At 26.4% G+C, this 14,062-nt stretch overlaps 1 protein-coding gene across 1 annotated transcript in view; it reads right to left on the reverse strand.

Annotated features, from left to right (window-relative positions):
* Positions 1 to 14,062, reverse strand: part of LOC145292020 (dynein axonemal heavy chain 7-like) — a 475,961-nt gene that overhangs the window by 39,730 nt on the left and 422,169 nt on the right. Inside the window, exons 60-64 of the mRNA XM_080138024.1 lie at positions 10,627 to 10,872; positions 10,179 to 10,271; positions 9,161 to 9,337; positions 6,451 to 6,612; positions 4,373 to 4,573 (exon numbers count right to left, since the gene is read on the reverse strand). Coding sequence (XP_079994150.1) covers positions 4,373 to 4,573; positions 6,451 to 6,612; positions 9,161 to 9,337; positions 10,179 to 10,271; positions 10,627 to 10,872 — 879 coding nt within the window. The remainder of the gene's footprint in view (positions 1 to 4,372; positions 4,574 to 6,450; positions 6,613 to 9,160; positions 9,338 to 10,178; positions 10,272 to 10,626; positions 10,873 to 14,062) is intronic.

Genomic DNA, 14,062 nt, shown 5'->3' on the forward strand with positions numbered 1-14,062 from the left:
CGCACATAAATTAGAGCTAATATTAGAAAATGAAAAGCATAAAATCCTCATCAAACAGGAAAACTCATCAAAGTAATAGGACCAGACTTGATAATATAAACATAACTGCTAAACGAATTCTGCCTAGTAATTCTGGTGTCTTGTATGAAAATCCTCCAATATGCTTTAATAATTAGTGATGCTGGTATTAACAATAATGATATAATAATAATGATAATAATAATACAATAAAATACTATCACAAGACAAAAATGTTTTGCGATTTGAATTTGTATATTAGATTCACTATTCTATACTGTAATTAATTCATATCTCTATACTATTATATAAAAGGAACTTTGTCTGTGTATCTCTGAGTTCGTTCCCTATGGATCAGCTGGGCCGATTTTTTTTTAAATTTCACACAAATATGTCTGGGAGTGTTCTTAGATAGGTTTTGTACCGGAATGCCTCAGATAATTATCGAAAATCGATAATCGAAAAAAAAAACATTAAAGATGGAGCAGTTCGATTTTAACCAAAGTTACCACTTTCACAGTCTAACATCACGAGTACATTTTCAAAGTTTTATCACCACACAAAACAATGTGTTCGGCATATAAACAGCAGTATGTTCTTTTATGTGACAGGGGCTCGTTCGAAATGAACGTTTCTGTTTAGAGCACAATTGAAACATTATACTTAATTTTTGCATTTTAAACTTTAACTAAAAGCATTATCACAAGAACAGGAGAAAAGACAGGGATATAAAATAGTTCTTTGATATGACAGGGGCACATTTCAAATAAATGTTTCTGTTTCGAACATAATTGAAGCATAATACTTGACTTTTGTTTTTTAAACTTTGATTCTAGCCATTATGTATAAAAATAATTTTATAAAATCAAAAGTAAGTTCCCTACAGTGCAATGCATTATGGACTAAATCAGTGTCGGGCAGAGTGTAAAGCTTCATCTCGGTGCACAACGATGGGTCCTCAAATAGAGATAGCAATCAATCGATTAGATTGAAAAATAGGCAATTTTACTAATTTCGATAACAATAAAATATGAAAGGGTGGAACATTCGTTGATCCTTATAAAATCTCCTGCCAGTTCTATATATATCCTATACTGCAATCAATTTTTATTTTATATATATCCTATATTTTAATTAATTTATATATATTATATATATTCTATACTGTAATTAATATATGTTCTATATATATATTCTATATTGTAATTAATATACGTTCTATATATATCCTATACTGTAATTAATTCTATATATATTCTGTACTCTAATTAATTTATATTCTATATATATATCTTAAACTACGATTTATTTATATTCTTTAATTCTATACTGTAATTAATGTACATTCCATAATATCCTATCCTTTAATTAATTTATATTCTGTATACATCCTATACTGTAATAAATATATATATATATATATATATATATATATATGCTATATATAGAAAATTAATATTCTATACATATCCTATACTGTAATTAATTTATATTCTATATATATCCTATACTGTAATTAAGATATATTTTATATATATCCTATATTGTAATTAATTTATATTCTATATGTATCTTATACTGTAATATATTTATATTATTTATATCCTATACTGTAATTAATTTAGATTTTGTACATATCCTATACATATTTAGTACATATCCTATAAATATATATATATACTATATATATCCTATACTGTAATTAATTTATATTCTATACATATCCTATACTGTTATTAATTGATATTATTCATATAGTCTATACTGTAATTAATTTTTATTTTATATATATTGTATACTGTAATTAATTTATATTCTATACTTTTCCTATAATGTAATTAATTTATATTCTTCATTTATCCCATAGTGTAATTAATTTATATTCTATACATATTCTATACTGTAATTAATTTTTATTTTATATATATTCTATACTGTAATTAATTTATATTCTATACATATTCTATACTGTAATTAATTTATATTCTATATATATTCTATACTGTAATTAATTTATATTCTATACATATTCTATACTGTAATTAATTTATATCTATACATATTCTATACTGTAATTAATTTATATTCTATACATATTCTATACTGTAATTAATTTATATTCTATACATATTCTATACTGTAATTAATTTATATTCTATACATATTCTATACTGTAATTAATTTATATTCTATATATATTCTATACTGTAATTAATTTTTATTTTATATATATTCTATACTGTAATTAATTTATATTCTATACATATTCTATACTGTAATTAATTTATATTCTATATATATAATATACTATAATTAATTTATATTAACTGAAAATTTTAATTTTTACTAGTTAAACTGTGGTTTTTTTAATAATTAGAATTGGTCTGTATAACAAACACACTCTTATGATAGTCATTTTTTCATGTGCTCATTTTAGCAATAACATCACTCTACAATAACATAAAAGCCAAAATAGATAAAGCTCAGAAAAACAGCAGATGTAAATGCTTCTGACAAAGAGGTTAAATGATGATTCACAATAAAATGCAGTAAACTGGAAATAATTTAAAAACAGGTACAACTGCAGGGGAAAGACGGTTCATTGGGAAACGGCTCCACTTTAGATATGCAGACAAATGATACAGACACAAACCTGAGTCGGTAGTAGAGATTGAAAATCATAAAATCATCTGAGACATAATAAAATAAATGAACATACTCATCCAAGCGAAAAGACTGGAAGCGATAATTAAAATAAGCAGGAAAGAAAAATCTTGACAAATCGTAAATTTTGCCATTCCAACAATTCACAAGATGAAAATCAAGGAGGCAGAAAAACTAAGCAAAAGCTGAAGAGAATATGGAACATAAAGAAGACTGCTGTAATACTATGAACATTAGGAACAGTTCTGAAATTCTTAGAAAAAGACACAGAGAAACTGGAATCATAGGGAGGATTGATACCATACAAAACATGACACTGATGAAAACTGATGAAATATTAATTTGGAGTGCAAAGCCAATCACAGTCCAAATTGAAATAGAATAATGCTGTGAAAGCACAAGTAGAAATACAGAAAGAACATTTAAGGAATGGAAACTGCCACAGTAGATAAGTAAGAACAACCCCTATAACCTAACATCCCTCCCCCCTGCCTCACAAAAAATGGTGATACCAACATCAATTGGTATTAGGTAAAATAGTTGTGAAGGATCTAGAAAAATGGAAAGACTGAGGAGAGAAGATCTTCACTGAAATGCTGAGTCACTTAAATTCCAGAAAAACTCATCAGCTGTTATCAGAGATAATTCAATGGTAAACGGTTGTTGCAATAACAGAAAGTGACTTGTAATAATGATAAAAAAAATATCACTGGAAATCGGTGAAAACTTGTCACTAACATTCTAGGAAACATCACCTGTTTTGCGAGTGAGCAATCTCTGTTAATGATTCGTGTGAAAACTCCTAGTGAATCAGAAATAATCATAAAAAGTAAAGTGGTGTGATCTCCTTGCAATCATAAATTTAGATTTTATGCAAAACCAATGTGTTTAATTATGAACTAATACAATTATACATTCTCATGTACATAATATAGCGTCACACTCACTGATTAGAATGTCAGATGAAAGTATCTCAGCTGAAATCTCTATATGGAAAAAAGAATAGTTTTTCTCTTCAGGAGGCTACGACCTCTCATTACACCATTATGAAGAAGAAAAAAATACGCAATCGAACTGATATCTCCTTGATAAAGCCATGTTATGGGCGAAAATTCGGAATTTAATAACAACACAAAAAAAAAATAAAATAAAAGAATTATTTAGGAAAGAGATTTGCAATGGGAACATTTTGTAAAAGAGACAGACAAGATAAAAGAGGAAGAGAGTCTGACAGAAAGACAGACAGGACATAGATGTCAGAGTTTATGAGAAAGTCTGAGGATTGCTTGTTCATCTGAGAAAGAATCAAATGGAAAATGAAATTTTGATAAAAAACAAATCTGTGTCTGTGTTATTACATTCAGGGGAAAAACTCTTCTCAGACCAAAAACAAAAGAGGAAATTTTATTACGTCTTTTGTGCTAACAATATCAGATTCATAAGATAGGCGATATAATTCGATCCTGACTGTTACATAATTAATCATTGTGTTTTTGACATTAAATGACCCCAAAAGGAACCATTCCACACTAACATGAATGAAGCATAAATACAAGGAGAAAAATCCCGAAAAGAATGAAGCAAAATCTTCATTTAAATGGTAGAAATAGAATAATCATTAATATTCATGCAGAAAATAAAATGCAAAGATAAAAATGTTGAAATAAAAATAAAGGAACAAATTACTTACATTATTCTGCTGAATTCCAAAAAACTCTGGATCTGAAATCGGATCACTAAGGTATGAGCGAATGATATTGAATCTTAAACCCTTTGGTGGTTCATTAGTCAATTTAACTCCATTTTGTAAGATGGACACAGGGAAAGCAGTTGATGGATAACTGGTTAACCAAAGTCGGAAATCTGGATGACACTGTTCTGGGTTGAGCTCCTGTAAATGAAATCATAAGAAAAAAATGACTAAAAAGATTTTTAATTAATTAGAAAATTATCAAGAGTTTTTGACAAAATATTTTTCAGAGCCTTTCAACCAGAATATAAGAAACTTTTGATTCAAGAAAAAACATACTTAACTGAATGTGACAGTCAATGCAACTGCCCAAGTAGCAACCTCAATTAAGATGCTTCCTACCAAGATCTGAATGTCATCATAAGCAGCCAGCCGAGGTATACACTTCTCAATAGTATAATTGTTCTTTCACAAATGATTAAATACAAAGTTCGTCTCATTACTACTAAAACCACTTCAATTTATTCAGGTTTGAATAGAATTGGAACTTGAAAATTTACCAAGTCTTCATCTTGTTATGTAGTTCCTTTCAGTGTTTCTCACTTAAGATCCAGCATCTTGTGGAGATTGTGATAGTGTGGGTATGGTCAGTGATACAAAGATGAAGGATGAGTTTAATTAGTTGTTGAACATTTAAAGCTTCTGGTATTCTGGTATTCTGGTATTCTGGTATTCTGGTATAGAGTGGTCAAGTACATTAGAATTGTGTAAACAAGGGCTTGGTTACTTTGGTATTTAATTGTGAGCTTAATTTCTGGCTTCAACTATAGACAGGGTTGCAGGGGTCAGAATGCAGACTGTACCTTTTTCATTCTTATGGATGTTTCATCCTTCTCCTCTCTCATGACTATAAAGTTAGCACCAAGATATTAAAATTCTTCAACATCTTCAACTCCCTCCTCATACAGATTAACAACGAATAATCATTTCATCCATTTTGAGGTCAGTCAACAATACCAAAGCTATATGTTATCACAGGCATGGCAAGTTGGTTAATGGCAGTTACCTTGTCTTTTGTTTGTAAGTTCTATTTCACAGATTTTCATTACACGTCATATGTATTCACTGCTAATCTTATCTTGGCATGTTCAATTGAATCTTTCTCTTCTATGCCAATGTATTTGTATTTTTCCTGCTCTTCTAGGTACTTGATGTCAGTATCTTCATTAAGCTGTGTGCTTTCCATTTGAACCTTTTTCCCAACTTTGATGAAGAACTTGGCACATTTGTCCAAACTAAACTTCATTCTCTATGGAGAAATTATGTATGGCTAGCAAGAACCGACTTAAGTCAGCATCTGAGCTGACATACTTATGTGGCTGAATGTGACACTGTTGTCATGTTTCCATCGTTTTGATGAACATACACTTTTCAAACTTGAAGCATCACCAAATGGACAATAACACAGTCCTTAAAGTTGCTGTCTAAGACATAAAGGACCGCATTTCTCCTGACAATGCTGTTAACAAAGATTGATTATCAGTTGAAATTCACAAGACACTGTGGCAAAATGGTTCCATAAAAATTTCCACAGAATTTGAATCACTAACGAAATTTCAAAAGATTAAAGTGACTCAATATTGCTACCTATTCATGGAATTGTTTCGAATTTTATTTGCTCAAAATTTAATGAAGAAATTTAAAGATTTATTGATGAGGACACAACTAATAATAAAACTGACTCGAATGTTATTGTGTTGTATTGATTCTTTAATTTTTCAAATTTTAATAGAAATTTAAATAAAAATTATAAATACATTCTCACCTCCTTTGAGATATTTTAAGAGTAAATACGGTGAAGTGTAGTGATAATTGATTCTGCTGAATAATGAAATTGTAAATCAATGAATGCGTCTATTTAAGATTAAAATAGTTGAGGACCAAAATAAATAACAGAACTAGTAATACACCTAATGGACCACTGAACTATTTTCTCAAGAGTAAACTTTCCTATTCATCAATATAAAATGGAGAATATACATTTACATTTTAAAGGTAAGAATGAAAACTGAACCAACCTCACATATTTTTTCCAATGTAGGCATCCATGAGGCAGCAAGATGGCAGTTCTGAAGCAAGACCCAACTACCTTCTTTACTAGCTTTCTCTATCATTGCCATTGCAATTGGACCTTGTCCTTGACCAAGAGATAAAGACTCAAATTTGCAACCACCAAATCCCTAAACATATAAAAAAATAAAACCTTTTATGTTCTTAAATATAATAACAGTTAAGATATTTTAATATTTTATCAACATTTTAAAATGCTTTCTGTATCTTAAATTTGATATAAACTGTTGTAACATGTCATTTTGACGAAAAATATTTCATGCACACATTTTCTTGGCTTATTCAATTGTTAGAAAAATCATGTAGTCCATATGACATTAGAACAATATTCAAAAGTGATTCGACTCTCAAAAAACATCTAGTAGGAGTCAAACCCTGACTGAAAGTTTCATGACAAAAAAACTGTCTATATGAGATTTGATGCAAATGCAGAAAACTATGCAAAAGTGAGATCGGTCGCCCCCTCCCCAAAGGTAAGGCTAGGAGAACACTGTAAAGTCGTAACACAAGGAGCGGTCGAAAAGTTAGGACTAGTTGATCACATATGGAAAGAAAAAGGAACACAATTCCCTTTGTGGAACGAGGTCAAAATAATTGACAGGGATACAAGATGGAGAGTCAGGTGACTCAGGGAGGCTGCACATATGCTAAAAAAAAAGAAAATTAATAAGCAGACCAAGCCTTGATTTTCATAGCATTTGGGAACCACTAAAAACCGACTGAACATTGCATAAATAACACTCAAGATGAGAACAATAGTCCAATCAATGCAAGAAATATAATCAGTCATCATCTAAAAAATTCACAACTTTAATTACTTTTTGCTTAAAATTCATATTTTATGTTTCCAAATAATTTGTACTTTGTTTCTGCTTTCATTGACATTTTACTTCATTTTGCAAGATATCTTACACACAGACACTTACGCATATGTCGGCGATCAAATAGTTAAAACTGAGGGTTAGTAACAATGCAGTTCACAGAATAAATTTAATTTATAATCTATTGTATTTTGTTTATGTAGCTATTAATGTTAGGAAGGTTAATCGGAATCAGGAACTGGAAAAATCGGAACTTTTGGATGGTATTGGAATCGGGAAAATTTGAGTCACATTTCTCATTTTCGCCATAATCTCCTATATAGGGGAGAATCTATTTATTTTTTTTTGGTTTGGTTGGGAGGGGGGGAGCTAATGGTAGCTAAAGCTCTTAATTTGCACATCATCAGCATCGTCATCATCCCAGCCTTCACATCATCAATGGTTATCTCAACGTTCTCCATTTGCTGCTGATAGCCTTGCTCTGATCTCAAAATGAAGCAAACACTATCGATGATGAAGATTGCTGGAAAAATATGGCTCAATGGAAAACGGTGCTGACAGCAAACAGAGAGGAGATGGGGCAGGTGGCATTAAATATGGAATATTCCAAGGAGATTCGTTATCTCCACTTCTTTTTGTAATGATAATGATGCCACTGAGCATCCTCTAGAAGAGAGAGAAGCTAGGGTATAACTTTGAATTTGGTGGCAGATACCTCAACCATCTACTGTTTATGGGTGATTTGAAGATATTCAGTAGAAATGAGTAGGGAATGCAGAGACTGGTAGAGCTCGTTGGGACATACTCAGAAGACATTGGAATGGAGTTTGGGATTAGTAAATGTGAAGTGCTGGTGATGAAAGGAGTAAAGGTTCAGTCGAATGGAACAGTGCTGCCAAATGGAGAAATTATGAAAAAAATAGAAGATAAAAGGTATAAGTATTTGGGAGTGATGGAGGGTGTAGGCATCATGAACAGAGAGATGAAAGAGAAAGTCAGGAAGGAGTATCTTAGAAGAGTGAAACTAATTGCGAAGTCGAAATTGTATGGAGGAAACCTAATGAAAGCAGTGAATGCATGGGCAGTCTGTGTTGCAAGATACAGTGCAGGAATTTTAGGATAGTCTGACAAGGAGTTGCATACCATGGATATCAAAACGAGAAAAGTTTTAGCAATGTTTGGTATATTTCACATTCGAAGTAGCATAGGAAGTCTGTATCAAAAGAAGAGGAAAGGATTGAAAAGTGTAAAAGATTGTGTTAGAACTGAGGAGATGTCGTTGAAGGAGCATGTGGTTAAGGTTGTGGCCAATGAAGTGGAGGTATGTGAGACCAAGGCTGATTATGTGAAATGTATGGATAGAGAAAGGACAGAGAAACTGGCTAGGAAGGAAATGCATGGAAGGTTCTTCCAGGATATAGCAGAAGTGGCTGATGAAAGATCATGACAATGGCTTAGAGCTGAGTATCTGGCTAGGAGTACTGAAGCCTGTGTTTGTGCAGCACAAGAACAGGGACACGACTGTTCAAAAAAGTGGTTTTAGGAGAGGATGTTGCTGCTGTAGCCGGATTTGTGGTAAGGCCTCAGAGTCAATTGCGCACCCTGCAGAAGGGTGAGCGGATTGAAATACCACAAAAGACATGATCGCATGACTCCAGATATATTGAGAGGTCTGTTAGAAGGGGTGAAGTGTGCTGTAAAATGGCTTCAGGTGCCTGATGAAGTGAGAACAAGTGAGGATGGCAATGTGGAGGTATAGTTTATAAATAACTAAGTGCAAATCAGCATGAGTTATATTATTTGAAGCATCTCAATAAAAATTGTTTTTCTTCTTTACCTGATCATCAGCAAATTTAAGCAATGCTGTCATAGGGTCTGCTCCGGGGGACAAAATAAACAATAATGGAGAACAACAGTTGCTATCATTGAATGAATTTGGGAGGTCAAAAGGTGGTGGTTCAATGAATTTTTTGCCAAGTTTCAAAGTCACAAAGTTTTGTATAGCTGGAATAATCTGAAAAGAAAAAAGAAAGAAAATGTTCATTATTTTTAAATAAGCACTAAATTATGTAACAATTATGTCTAAAAAGAAAAAAGAAAGAAAATGTTCATTATTTTTAAATAAGCACTAAATTATGTAACAATTATGTCTAAAAAGAAAAAAGAAAGAAAATGTTCATTATTTTTAAATAAGCACTAAATTATGTAACAATTATGTCTAAAAAGAAAAAAGAAAGAAAATGTTCATTATTTTTAAATAAGCACTAAATTATGTGACAATTATGTCTAAAAAGAAAAAAGAAAGAAAATGTTCATTATTTTTAAATAAGCACTAAATTATGTAACAATTATGTCTAAAAAGAAAAAAGAAAGAAAATGTTCATTATTTTTAAATAAGCACTAAATTATGTAACAATTATGTAACAATTATGTAACAATTATGTAACAATTTAAATTGCTTTAAATTTTCTATGCAGATATTTGTATGATCTTCTGAGAAAAATAAATATGTAAATAACTAAAACTTTAATAATACTTTTAAATAGAAATATAAAATAAACGAGAGATCTGTGAATGTGTTTGTTAACAATAATTGTTAAAATAACAATTTATTGACATAATATTTTTTATGAAAGGCATATGAAGTGATCACTAAGGTTAAACTTGTTAAATTCCGGCTTTGAACATTGTTCCCAGTAAATAATTAAAGAACCTACTAATACAAATTCTAATCATCTCTGACGAAAATTACTTTAATTAAAAAAAGTTTGTTTTGTAAATGAAAAGTTATTTTCAATGAATATCTTTTATGTAGTTAAAATAATTATAGAAAACATTGCTGTTTTAATTTTTACCTTGTCTGGTCTCAGGCATCTTAATATCAACATTTTTTGGAAATCTCCAAGTTGACTTTCCCATTGACCTGGTAATGCTTCCAAATGGGGTTGCTATAAAAAATAACATTAATATAAATAAGATTTTGATATTAGATTATATTGATATAAATTAATAAGTTAGAGCAATTATCTAAATTCATGAAAAAGTATTTTGATAATTAAAATCATCAAAATTATTTTTACTTTTAATTTTTTCAAAAAGAAATCATTTTAAAAACATGTTTTAAAATTATGTAACATAGTTTGTAAATTATTTCTTAATCTAATTTTTATATAATTAAAGCAATTATAAAAATGGGGGTATCTTACTCCATACTAAAAAAGATTTTTATGATGTTTCAGATTTAATAAAACAATTTGCAAATTATTTTTTTTTCTGAAGAGAATGTTGCTGTGGAATACTTACAAGACTATCATAAATCTTTTTCCAGGATTCACTTTCCATTTTGAATTTTGTGCGAATGCATTTAAAATGAGTTAAGTGTTCCAGCCGACAGAATTCATCCCATGATTTGGAAGGAAGCCATGTGGTGGGGTTGGCATGAGGATTATCCAAACCAATTCCTCCAGTTAATAAAAACCGATACTCATCCTCATTTACATCACGGCTATGTTTCAGAATGTTAGTGCACAAAATGAACGAGAAAAGAAGCTGAAATCAAAAGGAATGACGCAACGATAAGCAAATCTGTAAATGGCAAAACATTTTTTAATATCTTTAGGGCAAGAATATGCAAAGGAAACCATTTTTACAAAAAAAACATGATTAAAGTATTCCATATAAATATTTTTTCATTTTTCGTCCTTTTTTATACACTCACATCTATTCTATGAAATATTATAAACATATATAAATTTGGAAGACATTGTTTTTGTCAATCTTTTGGTTTATTTTTTAGATTTTACATTAACAAATGAGATAATGCCTAAAAAGCAAAACGTATCGTTCTAATGTACACATGAGGTGATTATGCAAACCTTTTCAGGACTTTTCTTCGGTTTGTAAATGTAAGAGTGACACGTTTTGCTTATCTTTTTAAATCTGAGAAAAAACAAATCAATTTGCATACCGATTGAGAAAATCATACACGATTAATAAAATAGAAAATTATTAATTATTTTTAAAAAATCATTATAATATGTGTTAATTATTTAAAATTATTATAATATGTGTTAATCTTTTAAAAATTATTATAATATGTGTTAATTTTTTAAAAATTATTATAATATGTGTTAATTATTTAAAATTATTATAATATGTGTTAATATTTTAAAGATTATAATAATATGCGTTAATTTTTTTTTAATTATTATAATATGTGTTAATTTTTTAAAAAATAATTATGTGTTGATTTTTTAAAAATTATTATAATATGCGTTGATTTTTTAAAAAATTATTATATGTATTAATTTTTTTAAATTATTGTAATATGTGTTAATTTTTTTAAATTATTAGAATATTTGTTACTTTTTTAAAACTTATGTCTTAATTTTTTTGAAATTATTATAATATGTGTAATTTTTTTTAAATTATTATAATATGTGTTAGTTTTTTTTTTAATTATTATAATATGTGTTGATTTAAAAAAAATTATTATATGTGTAAATTTTTAAAAAAAATTATTATAGATACCTATTTTTTTAATTATTATAATATCTGTTAATTTGTAAAATATTATTATAATATGTGTTAATTTTTTAAAATTATTATAATATGTGTTAATTATTTTATCAATTATTATAATATTTGTTAATCTTTTTACAATAATTATAATATGTGTTGATTTTTTTAAATTATTAAAGTATGTGTTGATTTTTTAAAATTATTATAATATGTGTTGATTTTTAAAAAATTATTATAATATGTGTTGATTTCTTAAGAATTGTTATAAAATGTGTTGATTTTTAAAAATTATTATAATATGCGTTGAATTTTAAAAAATTATATGTGTTGATTTTTTATAAATTATTACAATATGTGTTCATTTTTTAACAATTATTATTATATGTGTTCATTTTTAAAAATTATTATTATATGAGTTAATTTTTAAAAATTATTATATGTGATAATTTTTTAAAGATTATTATAATATGTGTTAATTTTTAAAGTTATTATAATATGTGTTAATTTTTTTTTTAATTATTATAATATGTGTTAATTTTTCAAAAATTAAAATAATATGTGTTGACTTTTAAAAATTATTATAATATGTGTTGATTTTTAAAAAAATATTATAACATGTGTTGATTGTAAAAATTATTATAATATGTTTCAATTTTTTAAAAATTATTATAATATTCGTTCATTTTTAAAAAGTATTATATGTGTTAATTTTTTTAAATTATTATAATATGCGTTACATTTTTAAAAATTATTATAATATGTGTTAATTTTTTAAAAATTATTATAATACGTGTTGATTTTTTTTAAATTATTATATCTGTTGATTTTATTAAAATTATTATATGTGTTGATTCTTTTAAAATTATTATAATATGTATTGATTCTTTTAAAATTATTATAATTTGTGTTAATTTTTAAAAAATTATTATAATGTGTGTTAATTTTTTTACAAATTATTATAATATGTGTTGATTTTTTTAATTATTATAATATGTGTTAGTTTTTTTAAAAATTATTATAATATGTGTTGATTTTTAAAAAAATATTTTATGTGTTAATTTTTTTAAAAATTATTATGAGTACTTATTTTTTAAAAAATTATTATCATATGTGTTAATTTTTAAAAAAATTATTGTAATATGTGTATGTGTTAATTTTTTAAAATTATTACAATATGTGTAAATTTTTTATCAATTATTATAATATGTGTTAATCTTTTCACAATTATTAAAATATGTGGTCATTTTTTTTTAAATTATTAAAGTATGTGTTGATTTTTTAAAATTATTATAATATGTGTTGATTTTTAAAAAATTATTATAATATGTGTTGATTTTTTAAAAATTGTTATAATATGTGTGGATTTTTTAAAAATTATTATAATATGCGTTGATTTTTAAAAAATTATTATAATATGTGTTGATTTTTCAAAATTATTATAATATGTGCTGATTTTTTAAAAATTATTACAATATGTGTTCATTTTTTAACAATTATTATATGTGTTCATTTTTAAAAATTTTTATTATATGAGTAAATTTTTTAAAATTATTATATGTGATAATTTTAAAGATTATTATAATATGTGTTAATTTTTAAAGTTATTATAATATGTGTTAATTTTTTTTTAATTCTGATATGTGTTTATTTTTTTAAAATTATTATAATATGTGTTACTTTTTCAAAAAGTATTATAATATGTGTTAATCGTTTTAAAATTATAATAATATGTGTTGACTTTTTAAAATTATTATAATATGCGTCAATTTTTTAAAAAGTATTATGTGTGTTAATTTTTTTAAATTATGATATGTGTTAATTTCTTTAAAATTATTATAATATGTGCTAATTTTTTAAATTATTATAATATGTGGTAATTTTTTAAATTATTATAATATGTGACACTTTTTAACAAATTATTATATGCGTTAATTTTTTTAAAAATTAATATTATATGTGTCAATTTTTGTTAAATTATAACAGTATGTGTTAATTTTTTTAAAAATTATTATAATATGTGTAAATTTTATAAAAATTATTATATGTGTAAATTTTATAAAAATTATTACATGTGCTAATTTTTTAATAATTATTACATGTATTAATTTTTTAAAACTTATTATAATATGTGTTTATTTTTAAAAAATTATTTTAATATTTGTTAATTTTTAAAAAATTATGTTAATATGTGTTAATTTTTTATCAATTATTATAATAT

The sequence above is a fragment of the Euprymna scolopes genome, chromosome 13, assembly GCF_053919585.1.
Source record: "Euprymna scolopes isolate OS-2025 chromosome 13, ASM5391958v1, whole genome shotgun sequence".
Classification (NCBI taxonomy): Eukaryota; Metazoa; Mollusca; class Cephalopoda; order Sepiida; family Sepiolidae; genus Euprymna; species Euprymna scolopes.